The sequence below is a fragment of the Triplophysa rosa genome, linkage group LG24, assembly GCF_024868665.1.
Source record: "Triplophysa rosa linkage group LG24, Trosa_1v2, whole genome shotgun sequence".
Lineage (NCBI taxonomy): Eukaryota > Metazoa > Chordata > Actinopteri > Cypriniformes > Nemacheilidae > Triplophysa > Triplophysa rosa.
Window position 1 is genome coordinate 15,560,356 of NC_079913.1, and position 21,166 is coordinate 15,581,521.

Consider the following 21,166-nt stretch of genomic DNA (forward strand, 5'->3'; position numbering starts at 1 on the left):
CGAAATATTAAAAAATGTTGTTAGTTTTTCTATTTTTTATAAAATGGCTTGCAGAATGGTGAGGTTATAGTACGAGTGATAAATCAATAAGATTCACGGACGTCAACAATTATGCTGCGGCTGTCTCTGTACATTCTGTTTAAACAAGTGCAAGGTTTCTCATGGCGTGTAAACGCTGTTGTTTTGTTTTGTTTTGTTTTGTTGTTCATATCCTCAAGCAAGACACCTAACGGAAATGATTTTCGTATTTGCATTGAACATTTCCATATGTAAAAATGAACAGGACTCATTTGGCCTGATAGAAACAACATCTTCAACACTCTCAACGAGAATAAGAAGAAGTGTGTGGAAAGACAGGATGAGAAATGAGTGTGCGTGGTCACAGCAAAAGCTAATTGCGAGGTAATGAAACGAAGCTGAGTTCGTGAAAGTCATTCCGAGAGGCTCATTGGGTCAAACAATCACATTTCATCAGTTCGCAAGACAAACGTGGAAAGCAGAAACGCGGAAACTTTCTCAAATCTTGTCTGGAAACGATTCCAAACGAATAGCTGAGACGTAACGTGTGCTCTTTAAATGAATTACGAAATGCACTTCATGATGACTTAAACGAGAAAAAGAGTGTTTATTTTGCTCTGTACAGTAGCGCACAAAACAGAACATTATACATAAGTTAAGGGTTCTTAAAGGGACGATTCGCCCAAAACTGAAAATTCTGTCAACATTTACTCACCCTCAGATTGTTCCAACCCTGTAAAAATGTCTTTGTTCTGGTGACCACAAGGAAAGATATTCGAAAGAACGTCAGATCTCATCCACCATCGACTCCCAGAGTATTTATTTTCACTACTATGGCAGCGAACGGGGGATGAGATCTGTTTGGTTACTGACATTCTTCGAAATATCTTCCTTTGTGTTCATCAGTACAAAGAAATGTATACAGGTTTGGAACAATCGGGGGGGGGGATAAAAAAGGGATTAGAATGTCATTCTAATCCCTTCTTTCGTATGGCCAATCAGCAGCTCTCCTATAAAGTGGGTGTGGTCTGTCATGTTAATCATCCTCCCAGTCTCGGGACGCAGGCGGTGACCTGGGCAATTCTCTAATGCATCCCAAGGAAAACCTTATTCTGATCTATCCCACAGCAGCATAAACACGCATGAATCACTGCGGCACGGCGCCAGTCACCTTGATAAGAGACCCCCACACGCTAGACACCTGAGCTGTGTGTGTGTGTGTGTGTGAAAAACACAGCTGCTATTGGTGGGTATCATTAATATCAATAAAAACAACCAGCACATCCCTCTCTCTATATAACGAGACAGACCTTCAACGTTTATGTCTCAGGGTCTGGTTTATAGTGCATGAAGGTCATTACCATGTTCACGCGTGTTAATGAGTCTAATGAAAGATTAGGCCTATGGATTAAATGCTGCGTTCTGCAATAAAACAAGGTCTATTTAACAACAACAACAACAAAAAAATACATGAAAACATTGTTATTTATTCGGAAAAGAAATAAAAGGATGCGTTTAACCCTTTACCTGTCTATCAAGTTCATTGTAAAACATGTCAAATGCAACCCGATGCAACACACTGACCAAATGTACAGCTTTGAATGAAAGCATCTGTCAGATGTAATGCTGCATGATCGATTATTGATCTTCTTTTTTTTGTGTGACATCGAGAAAGCCTTGTGACTGTGTTTGGAATAAAGTGTATGACCCCATGAATGCACTGTGCAGTTTACCCCCCTTTGCTGCTCCATGGGAAAAGAAATCCATTGCTATTTTGGGTTTTCCACGTCATCTCTTTCAACTTGGCCCCCAACTCCGGCCGCCCAGTCAATGTCCAGTTGAAGCTTTTCAGAAACTTGCATAATAGCTGTAACCGCTCGCGCAATTACGTCATCAGGTGAATATTAATAAAAACCTCGCGATGTTGCGGGTCGCGCTCGGGTCACTTTGGTAGAAGCGTGAAATGGTTCAACTTTGTGTGTGTGTGGGGGGGGGAGAACAAAGAAATAGCTCAACTATAGACTACGTTGCGCGTGTTCAAACGATGTTTCAGCTGCGTGCGGTGCGCGCTCTCGTGCTAATTCTAATGAAGTAGTTTTCACAGAGAGCCCGCGGAGGGCGAAAGGAAGGGAGGGAGGGCGTCGCTGTTTAAAACGCTGTGAATGTGACAGCCAGCAGTCCAGACTGCCAGCCTCAGCTCGGGGAGGGAATGAGGAGAGACCTCCGCGAGGAAGTGACGCGACGCGCGCCGCTCCACAAGTGCCGCTCGGACCCTTTACCGCGAAAACGCGTCGCCCCTGCGAGGGTGCAAACATGACCGTGGTGCCCGGGGACAACCTGGACGAGACCGTGGCGTTGACGGCGCTCTCCCGGGATGTTTACGACCCCGAGCGCGCCAGTCAGGAGTGCTGCGAGCGGGTGGTCATCAACATCTCCGGGCTGCGCTTCGAGACGCAGCTGAAAACCCTGGCGCAGTTCCCGTCCTCGCTGCTGGGCGACCCCAGGAAACGAATGCGCTTCTTCGATCCGCTGAGGAACGAGTATTTCTTCGACAGAAACCGACCCAGCTTCGATGCCATCCTGTATTACTATCAGTCCGGAGGGAGGTTACGCAGACCCGTCAACGTGCCCGTGGACATCTTCATGGAGGAGATTAACTTCTACGAGCTGGGAGAGGAGGTCATCGAGCTTTTTAAGGAGGACGAGGGCTTCATCAAAGAGGAGGAGAGACCGCTGCCCGAGAACGAGTTTCAGAGACAGGTCTGGCTTTTGTTCGAGTACCCGGAGAGCTCCGGACCCGCCAGGGGCATCGCGATAGTGTCCGTGCTCGTCATTCTGATCTCCATCGTCATCTTTTGCTTGGAGACATTACCGGAGTTCAGAGAAGACGGGAAAACGTACGACGAGCACCTGTCGGTGAACGGAACTGTGAGTTTAAAGAAGCCGAACCCTTTCACGGACCCGTTTTTCATCGTGGAGACCCTGTGCATCATTTGGTTCTCGTTTGAATTGTTGGTGAGGTTCCTCGCGAGCCCGAGCAAGCCCGCCTTTTTCAAGAACATCATGAACACCATCGACATCGTGGCGATCATCCCCTACTTCATAACCCTGGGTCTGGAGCTGGCCGAGCACCAGGGCAACGGGCAACAGGCCATGTCTCTGGCCATCCTGAGGGTCATCCGCCTGGTGCGGGTGTTCCGCATCTTCAAGCTCTCCAGACACTCCAAGGGTCTCCAGATCCTGGGCAAGACCCTGCAGGCGAGCATGCGGGAGCTCGGGCTCCTCATCTTCTTTCTGTTCATCGGGGTCATCTTGTTCTCCAGCGCAGTCTACTTCGCCGAGACGGACGACCCCGACTCGGGGTTCAGTAGCATCCCCGATGCCTTCTGGTGGGCTGTGGTTTCCATGACGACCGTGGGCTACGGAGACATGTGCCCGGTCACCATCGGGGGGAAAATCGTGGGCTCTTTGTGCGCCATCGCGGGCGTGCTGACCATCGCGCTCCCGGTGCCCGTCATCGTGTCCAATTTCAATTACTTTTATCACAGAGAGACCGAGCACGAGGAGCAGCTACAGTACACGCACGTGACGTGCGGCCAACAGCAGCAGCCCCCGTTTGGCGACAGCAAACAGTCGCTCTCCAAATCGGACTATCTGGACTCAGAGGACGGAGACTCGGCCAAGTACACCAACTGCAGCCCCCGTAAAGCATACACGGGCAAACTGAGTGACGTGTGAACGCGCGGAGAGGACACTCACGCACCCGAAGAGACGCGCTTGTCTCCGCGCGCGCGTCCTCGCCGTTGCGCCGCACCGGGCAGATGTCTGAGGGACACTTCATTTGATAACAGTGCGGTTATTTTCTCAACTGCCTTCCGTTGTTGTTGTTGTGGTTGGCGTACAGTAGGACGCAACTGTAGCTATGTAGGCGCACAAAAGTATATTAATGTTGTCATTATTATTGTTATTATAAGCAAGTCCGACGAGATCCAGCAGTAGCACTTTGCTCGTGTACTCTTAGTAAACAAATTCGATAGTTTAGCCCCAAATTCGCTGCCTGTGCGATCACACAGTTTCCATGCAATGCGCGTGTTAGGAAAGAGATGGACCAATATATTCATATTCTAACTTTCTTATTTCGGAGGACACTGTTAAAATGCAACGTCATTTGAGAAAAAACCCTTGGGCCAGCATTTTTAGTTGTAATGCCAATTTGTTAAAGACTAGCTGTAACAGGTCTAACGTTTACAATTTGACACGTGCGCATATTCAGAAAAAATAATTTATTCAAAACAACAGCTTGGTGATTATTCAGAACATGTTGCATTTTCATTGCAAAGGCCATTGCATCTCAAAATGGACTTGCTAAATTCATGCGTAATGGCAAACGCACCGCTGGAGTCGATAAGCGGACGTTAGCGTAAGCTTAATATGACCAACAGACGTGTAGAGATCGCACATTTTAATAGTCCAACTCTAGATAGGAAGTCGTTTCAAAGTTTAATAGCCCCACCTAGTGACCGTCGACGGAAACTGTATCCTTCGGAAGGAAAGTGTGTTTCCATGGCAACCTTCCATGCAGACGGTTCTAGACCATACACTGTTCCCATGAAAACATGGTTGCTTTATAAAGAAGATACGACCTAAACAAAGATGGCCATATTTGACAGGCCAAAGAAAAACATACTATTAGTCAAATTCACCACAGATGATCAAATGTCGTAATGTACATACAAAAACAACAATGCCCACGCCCACTAGCGCGCGGCTGATGCCACACGTTTTCAGCGAAGACGCTGAAAAGAAATGGGCCATGACGTCACCGTAATTTCACTGTGACGTCACTTGCTTTTGCATAATGAACATTATGGTGGATTGCTGCAGCGTCAACAAGCGGAGAACCGTAAATGGAAATAAAACACGCTCCACATCATCAGGATCCTCTGAATTCTCTGCTCCTTTAAAAGGATTTCAGTTCAAGACCAAGAAGAATTCAGGCAATGTGAGGTATGTTACACAGCACATCCATTAAGACAAAACATGACTGTGTGTGCGTTTGATGTTTTGTATTTAAAACACTAGAGGGCAGTGTGTGCTTGTTTATATCAGATTTCCAGGGCTTTTCAATTCCACACCTGAAGGTCCAGAGGAGAGTTCAGCTCCAGTCAGGGTTATTATAGTTAACTAAAACTAAGGCCGTTTCTCGATATGCGTTCTTCAGCGATCTTGCGTGTACGTATCAACGTCACCGGTTCCAATACTCAAGCACACAAGTACAGAGAACACCGTACACGGATGTACTCTGACATACCGAACCTGCTTGAAGTCCCAGAAGTCATTGCGGTAGGTAGTTCAGAGTTTGTTCTTCAGAGATTGCCTCACAAGACCAGTCTTCACGAGAGCACAAGTCCGTTTTTTGCCTAAAAAGCCTCAATATAATTTTGAAAAACTTTATTTCAGTTTGTTGCAATAGCAACATATCCATCACTAAAATTATAAACAAATAAAAAAACTAAATCTAGAATTAAAATAAAAGTAAGGCAAACACATGTGGCAATATAAATAAATGTAAACGGACAAAACAGACGAAAATAACATTAAAAATATAAAAAATAAATGCTAATTCCAAATATTAATAAAACTATTAAGACTAAAAAAAGTAAAATATTTTTTATGATCTCTAAAACTTCCTGTCAGCAAATTTCTAAATCTTTCAAGTTAATGTGTTTATTTGTGCAAACACATTAGTTTCCTTCCCTAAAAACTCAAATTTGATTGGCTAGTCATTGATTCGATGATTTTTTTAAAAGAATCACTTGGATTGAATAAAGTCAATCAATAAGAGGTCAGAATAAATGTGAACTCATTTAACAATGAGTGCGTTTACATGCACAAAATAAACGGACAACTATCAAAAATCATCTTATAAGAGAAACCTGTTTTCACGTGTTTACATGCATAAACCGGCTACGCAGAAAAACGCGTTTACAAAGAAATCTGACACTTGCCAGGTTTCTCGCGTACAGTGACGTCACTATCGATAGTCCGTCTATAGAATGACGTTTTTAAAGGGATAGTTCACCCAAAAATGAAAATTCTGTCATCGTTTACTCGCCTTCGAGTTGTTCCAAATCTGTCTAAATGTCTTTGTTCTGATGAACACAGAGAAAGATATTTGGAAGAAAGCTTGTAACCAAACAGTTCTTGGCCTCCCATAGTAGGAAAAATTACTTTATAGTTTTTTTGTTGTGTTGAACACAAAAGAAGATATTTGGAAGAATGTAGGTAAGCAAACAGTTCTGTCATTGTTGTACTATGGGAGTCAATGGGGTCCAAGAACTGTTTGGGTACAAGCATTCGTCCAAACATCTTTCACTGTGTTCAACCAAACAAAGACATCTATACAGATTTGGAACAACTAGAGAGTGAGTTTCGTGACACAATTTTCATTTTTGGGTGAAGTGTTCCTTTAAACTCAACATTTACTCTTACAGCAACAAATCAAAACAAATGTTTGTTGGGAACCTGTTGTGTTTAATGAGATTTCACTAAACTATAATGCACAATAATGTACAAATTTGAATTCATTATCCGTAATACGCTATTCAGTGAATCTGATCTACAAATTACAGCCACTGCAACGTAGTCTCAGGCAAGAGCAGCGCATTGCAAAAATATGATAAATAAATAACTAAATATTATGTGGGATAATTTGCTCGTCTGAAGCAGGCGGATATGAATGCAAATCTTTTTTAAAGGAGTATATTTATGAAGATTACGTATGGAGAGTCGGTCCAGCGCACCTGTCGGGACGGTCGGGTCAGGTTACGCCAGGGTATTTCCTGACCCACTTCAACTTTTGCTGTGTTACTTTGTATGCATGTACAACATGTTTTATGAGGGAACGCTTGTCTGGTCGCACGGGAGAGGAATAAGACACACACAGTTTACTACACGGGCACATTCCACAGACTTCTGTTGTTTTTATATTCAGCTAGTTACTTAAATCTGACACAAACAGAAAACAATTTGTTGTTAAAGAAATTGATTGACTTTGTTTTGACAGATGGGGATCTCCCTCCCTGCGATACGGCTATGAACACAGGCGTCATATTAGGTTTTCCAAAGGTCATGTTATTTCAGGCTGCGGTCACTTTCACAGTCCAGAAGCCTTCAGCACTTGAAGTTCATGTGACATTAATGCACCTCCCGATGAGCCAGGAACACGGGACTCTTAATACTCCGTCTGAGGGTCTGAATCCACACTGACAGGCGCAGGTTTTCCCTGCTGGAAAACATGGAGACGAAAGCACAATAACAGTGGCAGTATAACAGTTTAGTCATGTGTGGAACTCGGGCCGCTGGCTTGTGTTTCAGCACACAGGTGTCCAGTAGGTCACGCTGACTTTGAAACAGCTTCTGACTGTTCATCTCTTCAACATTCTGGTTGGGTTTCGCTTGAAACTCCGAGTATCAAACTAAGCGATTCATTCAGCCCTGCAGTATTCTTTGTAAATATTTGACGAGTTGGCTAGTTCATAGGAGTTCGTACGGTCCCATTCGTGCGTTTTGCTTTCACGATTGCGATTTACAGAGTAAGAACTATCTTGTACAATAGTTACAGTTTATTGTGTATAAATACATAGAAGCGAATGGGGGAGGTGAGTTTTTTTTTTCTAGTTGTGAGACACAATAACGGTTGCATTTTTCAACCAATTTCAATGATTTATTGACTACGTAATGTACAAAAACATCCGGTATCTATTTGTTGAGAGATGGAAACATTATTGTGCTTTTAATAAAAAAAAAAACTGCAGCTCCCCATTCACTCGTATCTGTTCATAGGGAAGTCTTGCCCTTTCCAATATGGCGGCACCGCAGCAACTGGCAAAAGCACTCAATTTAGCATCTGAATGTTTGATGTTGATGATCTTGCTTTAAATTTTAAGTACAGACACACTCAGATTTTCAGTATTTACCGTTTGCCTTCTAATTTTATTACAATTCATAACGACATTTCTGTAGATAATATCAAAGACGTTAAATACAATAAATAAAATAAATACAATTTTACGAAGACATTTGAGAACAAAGGTTACACAAATCTCTATAAAACACTGATAGCGTTTAAAACGGTACTATTGGATTGTGTGATGACTGTGATGCATTGTTTTTTTGTTTGTTTGTTTGTTTTTTTACAGAAAACACCTAAACCTTCAACTTATCTTTCATTTGAACCAGTTTTCCACAGTTGCATGCATTGCAATAGTTCTGTTTCTCCCAGGAATAGCACATCTGACTGATTGATTTCTATCCTCATTCGTTCCTTTTTATCTCTTCCTGAATATTGGAAGTATTCTTAAGAAATACAAAATTCGGAACAAATGTCGAAGATTTAGAATGACGAACATGGACAGGGCAGTCGCTTGTTTTTGGATCTGTAAATGCTGTACTCTTTCAGATCTATAACAGCACCCCCTACTGTGTAACAGTGAAAACATCAGTTTGAAAAGCTCATCAAGTCTTGTCATAAATGACGAAAACGAGAGAAAAAAGTAATACAACGTTAACAATTGACCTTAAACAAGGCAGTGGGTTAGCAAAACATGATCACGTGTTGATAAACAAATAAAAATATTTGCCAGTCAAGTACAGGTCTCTGTATGAATCAGCCTTTTTTCATATAATCGGTTGTTAGGCGTCTGTTTGGTATTAGTTTCACGTCTTTTATTTTGAAGTTGAGTTTTGTAGTCCATGTCCATGGTCTTTGTAGTTTTTTGTGTTACCCCACCCTAATTGTGTGCAGGTGTGCTTCATTGGGTCCTACTTCACGTTTCCTTCATCTTTTGTCTAGTTTTCTTAGCACAAGTCATTCTGCTGTTGGTGAGTTTCATGCATTTAAATCCGATTTAGTTTAGAATGAGGAAAAGAAGATTGGATAGGGAACGCTCTGGCTTCGTGTGGATGTGCCCATAGTCAGATCAAGTCTTTGTTTTGTCTTTCACTATTAATAGACTGCACATGCAGTTAAATTTAAGAAGGTCAAAACATTAAACGCGAGACTTGCTAGTGTCTTTCTTGGTATACTGTGTTTTTTTGCAATGTTGTCTATACAGTGTGCATCACAATTGTGTTCACTTCTGATTGACAGGTACAGGTACGAACGGGAGACCTCCATGGTGATCTTTGACGTGAGAGAATCTTGACCCTTCGTCCGCATCATATGGAGCAAAAGCTACGCCTTCACATCTACAAAAAAAATCATTTTAAGGAGCATTTTCTTGTTTTATTGGGGGAGTTTGTCAAAAACTCTGGACAACGTGGAATTACAGGAAACGCAAAGATGATTTTTAGCATGTCAAGGTAGAAAACGATTTCATTGAAATCCCGGATTACATGAACAAGCAATGTTTGAAATGCTTCCCCGTGTTTATTTGCCCCTAAAACAACATGCTGTTGAGAGAAGTGTGCGCGAGTATGTGTCTTTAGACATGTTTAAACATTACATATCATATGCTATACCAAAACATGTGTCATGCGTGGAGTTGGGCATGGTATCATTTTATTACTATTTTAATTGATTGAATTTGTCTCGCCAACAAACTCAGAAATCGTATAAAGTGGGAACAATGTACAAATATCAACAAAGACAAAATTACTTGACTGTTGAGTTAAACATTGTTAAATATCTATTTTTTTAAAGTATCATATAGGTTTTATATAAGAATGTAATGGGTTGAACTGCTAAAAGGTTATTTTCTATATTTTTGAATATTTGCTAAGTGATTTTCATTCGTTTATTTTAGCTACAGTGCAACGAATTGCCAAAATGTTTATTTCTGTCATAATCGCTGCACCTTTTTTCCTGAGATTGTTTATGCAGTACAAACACGCGTTCAAACGCAAAGGTTTGTGTGTTTCTTTGTTTACTCTGTTGCGATTGTTAATACAGTTTTAGAAGGCTTTATCGGCCCGTCGTCATAAGCATCTACCTCACTGTGCTGATTGTCTGTTTACCTCGCCGTGTTGAGTTACATCCAGCTAATCGTAAGCCTTATTTCTGAACCCAGCATGTGCAAACATCGGGATTCATCACACTGGTAAATGTAAACGTGGCATAATTTGATTCCATCAAAAGTGTACCAAAACATGTGAAATGGTTTTAATAGGGTTGTGAAGCTGAAACGCAATAATCATTTTAGGGAAACGCATGTTGGGAAAATGTGGGATGTTACGATGTTTGTAGTTTTCATAACAACTGTCATTTTTGGTAGTAAAATGGACGTAAAATGCTTTAGCGAAAAGGTATATAAGACATGTTATCATTTAAATAAAAGTACCACTTCAAATCTAATATGTACTCCATTTGAGTCTATGAACACGACCTTACACACTTTAAAGGAGCAGTTCATGTAAATATGAAAATCTCTTAATATTCTTCTTACCCTAACGGTATCTCGGTCGCATATCACTTTCTTTCTTTAGTTCAACACAAATTAATATTTAATCTTGAATCCCATATACGAAATTATCATGGCAGTATATTAACATAAAATGATCCATTTGTGTTTAACTAAAAAAAATAGTTGTTTTCGGGATGGCATTGGATAATATTTACGCATTTGGCAGACGCTTTTATCCAAAGCGACTTGCATTGCATTGTATTCTACATTTGATTCTGACTATGTGCAATCCCCTGGGATCCAACCCATGACCTTGGCGTGCTCTTACCACTGAGCCACCGTGAAGCTGATAACTTTCATATTTGAGTTAACTCTTCCGTTAATACTTCCAATTGATTTATTTGATTAACTATGGAATGGAACAGTAATGGGGAGCAATGTGAAGTCCGAAATCATTTGTGCGGTCTAAACCAGCTCATTTGGACATGCATGCAAACGCATTTACACAAATCCCTGCCAAAAAATATATTAAATGTTGATTGTGACGTCAACAAATCAACCAGCTCACCGCAAACTCAGTTCTCCCTTTCTTTTAACAATGTTAGGACAGGTGCTCCTTCAGAAGTCTGTGTCTGGTTTTTTCATCGCCATCAATCCACCTTGAGAGCGTGATGCTCGACACTCATCGAAATTTCATAGAAACGCTCGCAATGCACAAGTGGGAATTTTTTGACAGTTGCGAAGTCAAATCTCTTCTAAATTGGAATTGCCCAAACCTTTTCCCAATTTGTTTGAAATTATGGTTACAGAACATAAGGAACATTCACAATCACGTTCAAAAGTTACATTGTATCATTGAAAAGTTTAACATTGGGCCAAAATCTGAAGTGTCGACAAAGTTGATGCTATATTCCACTTGAGACGTAGACACAAGTTTACAGCAAAATGATGTGCAAACGCTTCGTTAATTAACCTTATTGTCTACACCGATCTACTCAAACTCTCCAAAACTAGATTTTGGTTAAAGCCTGAATATTGTAACATTCAAATATTTCCTTTGTCAGCTACCATACTCGTCGCCAGATTTGTACGAATTGGAATATCAATTACATGGCTCTTGAACTTTTAAAGTTGGTAACGAAATATTCCATTATGTGGTTGCATTGCTGGCTTGTTTTTACATTTCGACCTAAAGTGATTCTACTACGCTTGGCATGTGTAAATGTTTTACAAAGGATTATAAGTTATGAAAGATGCGTTAGGCTAGAAGTGCCCCAGGATGGCCGTGACAGACAGTCATCAGATATTTTCATTAAGATACGAGCCTCCCAACATTCACATCAATCCCCGTGTGATTTCATACACATCCCATCGTATCGCCGTCGGCTGTGTGCATGTCGTGCATGTTGTGTATGTATTTACACTGTTGCCTGTTAAGAGAATTATGCAAAGAGGGCGTTGACATTGCTGACATGCTCATGTGTGTGTGTTTAAAGCAGGGAAAGTGATTCTCATGCACATACAATGATCATACGTATATCTATGGAAACCACTGTGATTATACGGACGAACCGTTGCACACCTGTCTACGATTAGTTATCAATAGCAATAACGCATGATAAATCGTATGAATACAAAATATCACTGTTGCTTTGCACATGATGTCAAAGATGGTTGTGTACATACGGTATGTTTCTTTGATAGTGCCTTATATCCCATGTCATGTCATATTGTAAGAAATGTATGCATTCACGGTTGTATATATTGAAATATCATTGATTTGATTACGAATGTAACACATCTAAAATCTTGCTTGGGCTGTGATGTTCTTCATGTGTGCGATTGTGAATGATTTGATCTCAGCGTATCAATTATTCAGCAAAGACGTCTACAGGTTGGCACGCACCCTACAATAACCCCGTCATAAATAATCCAAGCATCATTCAAGCCACACTGGCGATAAATCAAAGACGTGGTCCCAACTGAGTAGATGATAACATTATGTTAACGCAGTACTATCAACGACCACTAAAACTAGAAGTCATGACGGATTAACTCATGCTAAAATATGCACCTTTTCATTTGAAGAACGTCCTGGCATACAGCATGTTGAAATAATATTAGCAAAGATTAATAAATGGCGTGAAATTATTGTTCATTGTTTAGTCATTACCTTATACGTTAACATTAGTTAACGCAAGCACCCAAAATGCAAGTGTCGACCCAATTAACAGAACCAGATTATTATTCAGTTGAGCAATAATTGAATTAGCAGTATGTTGTAAAACTTCATACATTTTCGTTTGATCTGCCTCAGTGACAGTTATGCTTAGGGGTGGACTTCCATGCGTCCTTTATTCTTGAACGTTTTTGTACGATTCGGAGACGCCACCTCCGTGAGATCAGTCTGACTCACTCTGTGACTGCATGTATGTGCGTGTACTGTATGTACGTATGTATGTATGTATGTGTCTAGCACATCTGAAGAGCTCTCTAATGTTAGCACTGTACAAACATGTCTAATACTGTACGTCCTGTACGATCTGTATGAGTAGTTCTTGTACTAAATATTGAGTGGCTGTCGTATTTTTTCTGCTACTGTAAGAATCATCAGTCACGATTTACAAGATCAGGAGTCTGCTAAATGTCCTAGTATTCTCGCTCAAGTCGACGAATTAAATGTTTAGTTCACAGGATAGAAATTCATGACGTACTGTAATTTTGCAAAAGATGTTGTTATAGAGAATATGTTGTGTATGTATGTGTGTGTGTGTTTATATATATATATATATATATGAAACCTAAACGTACATTCAGAATGTATGCAATAAAATCCCTTTGAATACAACTTATGTCTGATGTGAAAAATGATGTTATTAAAACATACAACATTATCAGCACAAGTAGACCCATAGAAATAAACATTACCTCTACACGACTATGAAACCTATTCAGCAAACCTTTGGAGAGAGGTAAATCATCTTCTACACCTCCGCAAAGCAAACTGGGCGGAGTTTAGCTAGTGATGATGATTTCAATATTATGTCAACCGATTTGAAAAGCTTTTGGTAGCGGGGTGTTCCGCGGGGGGTGGGGAAGGGCGGCCTAATTCGTGGATCCAGAACTCCATGAAACCTGCCAACTCGACAGTTCCTGCAGGGTGCAGAAAGCCCAAAAAACAAGACTAGGACGCAAACAGATACCAAAACTGTGTGGCTCCAATTGTTCGCCACAAGAAGACATCACTTTGACGTGACATGAGAAAATATATTCATACATTTATGAATGAATTCATATAGCCTACAGTATATTCGTAGTGTGTAGTAAATGAGAAGTGCACCAAGGCAACATCAGTCACTACGTGCAAATTCATTTAGGAATTTAACTATTTTACGAGGTGGCTAAATCGTATAAAGTCATACGATCTTATTCGTACATTTTAGTTTGATTTGCTATCGCGCCAGTGATTTCGGGATTAGGGGCTGGGCTTCAGTATTGCTTTTTTGCTAATAATAGGATGTTTTTGTATGATTCACATCGTACAAATTTGCCACCGGGAAAATACTTGGGAGTTCTCGTGAGATCAGGTTGTGCATGTTGTGATCGTTAACATACTTATTAATTCAGTGTTTTATGGCTAAACTCTCTTCTCGCAATGAATTGTGGGTAATATTAGTCGTTAGAGTTTTCACTGGCAATAGTAGACCAGCTGGCTACTTTAAGAATATTACTACGATTTAAGACACGCTACTACTACTCATTTTGAATACTATTTGGGGCGGATCCTATGGGAATTGGGACTTGAATGTTTTAGTAGTACCACTTTTGTTGAAATGAATCTAGAAATCTTTATTTATTGGAGAATCTGCACGATAAACTTGCTAACCAGGAAATATTATCGAACAAAAAAATAACTTGAATAATGACACCGTTTAGCTTAACAAACAATTCAATGTATAAATAGGCTAGTCATTTAACGATGAATCGATGAAACGCAGAACACATATCACACGTTTTTCTGACGTCGACTAGCTATTCGCTCAGTTAAGCGATCTCTGGAATAGTTTGAATACGCTCTTGTAACTGAGATAGCCGTTGTGTGTGTGTGTGTGTGTGTTAAATGCCGAATGGTGCAGTGCAGTAAATCTTGCAAATGTGTGCTTCATGATGCAATCACTACACACACACATGACTGCACATTACCGATGAATACACGCACACATCTGTCAGTTCTACTCCATTTCAATTGGCTGTGGTGTGACACACGGCTAATAATAGCAGCCGACGGTCCGACCCAACAGCCCTTGGGGCATCAGCGTTTGCCTTGAAGGGCACCACGCGAGCCTCTTCATGCGGTGGCCCTTATAAATAGAGCACGAGGGTTATATAACGGGACGGTGCATTCATGAATGAGCGAGGAGGAGGGGTGCTACATTCATACTGTAAGACTGCACCTTTCCTCAGCTGTTGTTCTGCTCAAGCGCCCGTAAGGAACCTCGGCGGTGCTCTCGGGTCTCGTTACGGCATCCTGGAATTCTGGACCCGGGACAGGCGTTTCCGGTTCCTCGACTGCGTCGGCATCGAGGCGATCACCCGTTTGATGAGAAATGAGCTCTGCTGAGGACCCTCTAAATGAAACCAAGAAACGGAGGCTCTCGGAAACCGGCAGCTGTTGCTAGGCAAAAAGCAGAGAGTCCACATCAGCAGGTTTAGCACATGAGATGTACTGAAGAGCAATGCATTTCATGATATGAGCTAGTCTGGTTCTACGTGTTTAGTAAAGTTCATGTGCCGATTTTCACACGACATGTGTTATAGTAAATTACCCCTTGATCTCGGTACAAGGTTAAAAATATTCAAGTTGATAATTCATGCCAAAATAAAAAGAAAAAAGAAGGATGTTATATATTGCATGAAAATACTAAAGCCTGTTATAAAGGTACAATCCGAAACATTTTTCATAAAAAATAAGTTATTGCGCATGTACATTCATTCGGTGTAAAATAAATTCTTTGCCCAACCCAGATTCACAACGGTTAGCTTAATGATTTCTCATTTGAGCTGTTGGTCAGATTTGAGTTATTTTTTAGCGCATGTGAAGTAACCTGCAATTTTATTTTTCAAACAAACAGGTTGCAGCTTTAATGAACATTAAGACTCATGTTTTATTTATAAATTGTTTTATTATATTTATTATTATACCATGGTCGGTTTAAATACTGGATTCTGATTGGCTGGAAGGTGTGCATTAAAAGCATTTAACGCACGGGTAGCTCCAGTCAGTTTGGTTACATTTAAAATGAACTGACAAAAAAACCGTCATTTTCACCTGTTTGATCTAAAATCACACTGTAAACATCAATAAAAGCTTTAACTTGGCAAATAACCATGGTATAAGCGGGATAATCCACGGCTAGCCGTGCATTAAAGGATTTTAATGCACGACGTGGAGGCGAAGAACCACCCGACGCGAAACGGTCGTATCCCTTACTTATTTTTTGCTTTGCAACACATTTCTGTATTATGAAGCATTTATATATGGTATGTAATTCTTTTTGCAGTATTTTCAGTTTTCTGATGTTATGATTTTAAGATTTCAGCAGTGTGTTTTAAAGAGTAAATATTTTGTGATTGTAAAAGTTCTACTTTGGTTTATGGAGTGTCCAACAACAAGTTTACGTACATACAAGGTGTAAAAACACTTTCATTTTCTAATAATGGCAGTTAGAATTACCTTTCTTCTTGACTGACTCTCAAATGATTTGTTCGGTGATTCATCTGGCTAATCCCCTACTTTCTGTCAGCCTACTCTGATCTGATTGGTCAGATGGTCTAGTCTGCTTTGATTGGTCCGCGTACATCGTCGCAAATAAAACGTAGGCGGGCATTACACTGAATGACGCAAATCTGACCCGGAACTGAAATTACAACGACAGACGACTCCTTCGCATGATTTAGTCTTATGTAATGTGTAACACTGCTCTAAAATGTGGGATACAAAAAACTCGATTTTCTTTGTGACAGCCCATTGTCTCTTTGAGACGTCTGCTAAAGATCTGGAAAACATCCAAGAAACGTCTTAGAAGGGGCAGTTTTACACACATTCTAAATCCTTCATCATAAACGTCTTACAGACATCATCTATACCTGACATCTGACAGGAAACATCTCAGAGACGTATTGCAGATGAGTGAACAATAAAGTCTTGCAGATGTAGATGCAGACATCAGAAAAACGTCTCCCAGATGTGTGCGATCAGGGAGTATTTTGTACATAGATACAATAAGAGAGAATTGTAAAGCCGGCTGCCACTACTCGATACGATGCTTATTGTATTGATGGTTTTATGGTTTTCAGAAATGTCTGCACTTTTTTGTAACATCTGTTGTCTAACCAGACTACAATTGAATATGACCGAATGATGCACACAAACCAGCAAATAAAGACATTTTTCCAACAATGTGTCGGTATGTCACTTGTTAATATCACATTTGTGGTGTCAGATTTGGGTAGTTCCCTGTGTGCAAGCCTTTGCGCATGGCATTGACCCATTATAACAGCGGTAGATCGGTACGAGCATCTCCTCTCTGAGCTATTACAGGAACTCCTGGTTGCCATGGAGAAATGTGTTGATCTCGATCTTACAGCCGTATGAAACAGAGCAGCTACAGGAACGACCGGTCGGTCTGTTCAATGCTGGATGATATTCACGAGCTAAAACCTCTTTGTCTTATTAAGTCTGCAAGATCACAGTCTAATACGGTCTAATAAGACATCAGGACCTGTTTGTTGTAATATTTGCTTGTTTTATTACACAATTTGATGAAAAAAATGACGAATTTAAAGGAAGACAGTGTATCTGTATCAATGATCTGCGTTTCTGTTGTTTAACTGGTAGCACATAGCGCCAGCAACATCAAGGTCACAGGTTTGATTCCCAGGACATTGAATGCACATCATCTGCCTATGCATAAACATTTTGTAGAAAAAGAAAAGAATTGTCCAATATTAGAAAGAGGTATTAAGCTAATTCAATTCGGCATTATAAATATATTAAATATACATTTATGTTTGTGATTTCGAATGCATGCTACGCGTTTGGGTATTTCATGTGTTTTCACGACCCCGTGAAATGCAGAACGATTAAGGTTTAATAGGAATTTGTCATTGTTATTTATGCGCCGTTCCGCTGTAGTGTTTCCCCGTCACATGTGTGGTAAAGGACATTTGGCAACATACTGGAGCCTGTCTGCATTGCGCATTACCTCTCTCTCCCTCTCTCTCTCTCTCTCTCTCTCTCTCTCTCTCTCTCTCTCTCGCCTCTCTCCCTCGCTGTATGTGTGTGCGTCTTTCTCTGTACCGCTGCTGCTGCTCGGCTTTGGGCAACTTACCGCAAGTTTCGGACGGCAGGAGGTGAATTTGTGGATCTGTTATATTTTTGCGCTTATGGATTTCACAGGACGCATCTTAGCGCGCATAGGGCTGTAATGTGATCTCTTGAACAACAGAGCTTTTGCGCACATCTTTCCATTGCCCACGTAAGTACAAAGACATCTTAAAACATCCGCATCGTTTGCTGTCATTCCCTGCGTTATACATGCATAACGTTCATATGGGCAAATGGTGCAGTGCATTAACCCACCGCACCTCCCTGATATCTCATATCACAGGCTTTGATGTTTTTATTTTTGTGCTCTTATAAAAGATTAGGTCGAATTGTTATTGTTATTAATGTAATGCATATTGATATTACATCTGGTATGACATATACAAAATTTCCAAGGACATCTGCTTTCAAATACAGTTGAATGGCCATTTGCGCAAGCTCGGAGATTCTAAGCGTATGTCCACTGAAGTGAATATAAATGAATTTCTGACACTTGGGAGAATACAGTATGCAAGGGACTGCTATCTGTAAGGTTATATTAAGGATTTCAGTATCTCACTAGCGTACATTTCTCATTCTATGAGAGAGCTTTGGGAGTAATAAGACTATTTCTTTGAAGTACCTTTTAATGGTATGTTATCACGTTGGCAAATGTAAATTCAGCCCTATGGAAACGTTGTGTTTTAAAACGCATCATTTTTTATTTTGCATTCAAAATGTACTGTATATACAGTATGAATTGCTTGAAATATACTGTACAAGAAGGGCTGTTCAAATGAGTATAGATTTCTTACTGCATTCCTTTGGGATATTTTGACTAAGGAGGAAATATGTATTTCTCAGTCACGTATCTCATGACTTTATTTTCTGGCTGACTAGGTGAGCACACAGAGGAGGCGCACTGCTCCACTTGAGATGGAGATGGTCGACGTTTGGTGGAACGTGATGCTGGACACGGTGTCGGGTCGTTGAACAGCATCGGGTGTTGGATGAGCGCAGAACCGGCCTGAACATCCGCTGCCATCCGGTACTGCGAGTTTGAGCTTCAGGATGACTGTGGTGGTGGTTGGAGAGAACATGGACGAGACCTCCTCCACGATGCAGGGGCATCCGCAGGACTCGCAGTATTCCCCCGAGTGCTGTGAGCGGGTGGTCATTAACATCTCAGGGCTGCGCTTCGAAACACAACTCAAGACTCTGGCCCAGTTCCCAGACACTCTGCTGGGCCACCCCAAGAAAAGGATGCGCTACTTTGACCCTTTACGAAACGAGTACTTCTTTGACAGAAACCGTCCCAGTTTCGACGCCATCCTGTACTACTATCAGTCCGGGGGGAGGTTGAGAAGACCCGTCAACGTTCCCTTGGACATGTTCTCGGAGGAGATCAAATTTTACGAGCTCGGAGAAGAGGCCATGGAAAAATTCAGAGAGGACGAGGGCTTCATTCGCGAGGAGGAGCGTCCTCTGCCGGATAATGAATTTCAGAGACAGGTTTGGCTGCTGTTCGAGCATCCCGAGAGTTCTGGGCCTGCCAGAGGGATTGCAATAGTGTCCGTCATGGTCATCCTCATTTCCATTGTCATATTTTGTTTGGAGACTTTACCAGAGCTGAAAGAAGATCCGCGGGGGCGGTTCCAAGTGGTGGGCAACAGCACGGTTTATTACAAACCCAACTTCTTTACCGACCCTTTCTTTATCGTAGAGACGCTCTGCATCATCTGGTTTTCTTTTGAGTTGATTGTTCGCTTTTTCGCTTGCCCAAGTAAAGCAGCCTTCTTCAAGAACATGATGAACACGATTGACGTGGTGTCCATTATTCCGTATTTCATAACGCTTGGAACAGAGATGGCAGAAGACCCTGAGGATGCAAGGGAGGTCAAGGGCAGTGGAGATCAGGCAACGTCTTTGGCCATTCTCAGGGTTATCCGCCTGGTCAGGGTGTTTCGGATATTCAAGCTCTCCAGACACTCAAAAGGACTTCAGATCTTGGGTCAGACTCTAAAGGCCAGCATGCGAGAGCTCGGCCTCTTGATCTTCTTTCTGTTCATCGGCGTAATCTTGTTTTCTAGCGCGGTGTACTTCGCTGAGGCCGAAGAGAAAGATTCCTTCTTCACGAGTATCCCGGATGCTTTCTGGTGGGCAGTGGTTTCGATGACCACCGTAGGGTATGGGGACATGTACCCTGTCACTATAGGGGGAAAGATAGTGGGCTCTCTGTGCGCCATCGCAGGAGTGCTTACCATCGCTCTGCCCGTGCCTGTGATCGTGTCCAACTTTAACTATTTCTACCACCGAGAAACTGAAGGTGAAGAACAGGCCCAGCTCCTCACTGTGAGCAATCCGAACATCGCGTCCGACTCCAACTCCAGTCGACGCAGCTCGTCTGGCGTCAGCAAGTCGGAATACATGGAAATAGACGAGGATCTCAATAACAGCATTGACAATTTTAGAGAGGCCAACCTGCGAACGGGGAACTGCACGGTCTCCAATCAGAACTGCGTCAACATGGGAAAGCGTCTTACGGATGTTTAGATCCCCGACTTCATTCTGGGATATAAAAGGACAAGCTGAACTGTACATAATGTAGTTTATTAGTATCAGAATGCTTTAACTGGGCATCTAATAACGTGTTATTTCATTGCACATTATTCTTTTCTTAAGACACATACATTTATGCATTTGGCAGATGCTTTTATCCAAAGCGGCTCACGTTGAATTCAAAGTATAATCTACATTTTATCAGTATGCGCTCACCCAGAGAATCGAGTCTATGATTTTGGCACTGCTAGTTTCACGTTTTGTCAGTTGAGCTACAGGAACACCAAAACAAGATTTGCATAGTCTAATGTCTGCCTGTGGATACCAAATATAATTGTCAGGGGTAATGAAGACAGAATTTCACCAATAGAAATGAAGCATATGTTGGCAGCATGAAAAGCGTTTTTACACTGTATCCCAAAAGAGTCAGAGATTGTCCATTAATTTATTGTTTGTTTATTTGTTTGTTTGCGTCGTTCACAAGCTATTGTAAACCGTTAACAAATTGAATGTTCAATCTCAGTTCATTGATTATGCAGATTATGGCATGTTTTATGAAATCTCGAGGTCTATTCTATATGGTACTGCGTATCTAAAACATATAACATGGCAACTGATTTCAAACACTGCCCATTAAAAGCACAACTTTCTTAACGTATTTCAAAACTTTACATTAAAACCTTTCTCCAGGCAGTATTAATGTATTGATTTTAAAATGTACATATTTATATTAATTTACTCATCAATTGTTGCCCTCACGGGCTCTATCTCTTTCTATTTATTCAATATATATATATATATATATATATATAGTATTAAA

The 21,166-nt window shown here is 41.1% G+C and overlaps 2 protein-coding genes across 4 annotated transcripts; both read left to right on the forward strand.

The window, feature by feature from the left end:
* Positions 1 to 1,003: 1,003 nt before the first annotated feature.
* LOC130547724 (shaker-related potassium channel tsha2-like) lies at positions 1,004 to 13,283 on the forward strand. Of its 3 annotated transcripts, XM_057323970.1 has the most exons (3): positions 1,004 to 5,025; positions 8,825 to 8,901; positions 9,170 to 13,282. In XM_057323970.1, exon 1 carries the CDS (start codon positions 2,332 to 2,334, stop codon positions 3,754 to 3,756), a length of 1,425 nt encoding a protein of 474 aa, XP_057179953.1. In that variant the 5' UTR covers positions 1,004 to 2,331; the 3' UTR covers positions 3,757 to 5,025; positions 8,825 to 8,901; positions 9,170 to 13,282. The 3 variants fall into 3 exon arrangements, with proteins under 3 accessions (XP_057179953.1, XP_057179951.1, XP_057179952.1); XM_057323968.1 differs by having other exon boundaries at positions 1,004 to 8,901; positions 9,170 to 13,283; XM_057323969.1 differs by lacking the exon at positions 8,825 to 8,901.
* A 4,461-nt stretch (positions 13,284 to 17,744) lies between these two features.
* Positions 17,745 to 21,121, forward strand: kcna1b (potassium voltage-gated channel, shaker-related subfamily, member 1b). Its single transcript, XM_057323966.1, has 2 exons — positions 17,745 to 17,959; positions 18,688 to 21,121. The coding sequence occupies exon 2, from the start codon at positions 18,859 to 18,861 to the stop codon at positions 20,338 to 20,340; it is 1,482 nt and encodes a 493-aa protein (XP_057179949.1). The 5' UTR covers positions 17,745 to 17,959; positions 18,688 to 18,858; the 3' UTR covers positions 20,341 to 21,121.
* Positions 21,122 to 21,166: the final 45 nt, after the last annotated feature.

Bases quoted from the DNA above. Each gene is read 5' to 3' on its own strand.
- LOC130547724 (XM_057323968.1), top strand. From the start codon at position 2,332: ATGACCGTGGTGCCCGGGGACAACCTGGACGAGACCGTGGCGTTGACG.
- kcna1b (XM_057323966.1), top strand. From the start codon at position 18,859: ATGACTGTGGTGGTGGTTGGAGAGAACATGGACGAGACCTCCTCCACG.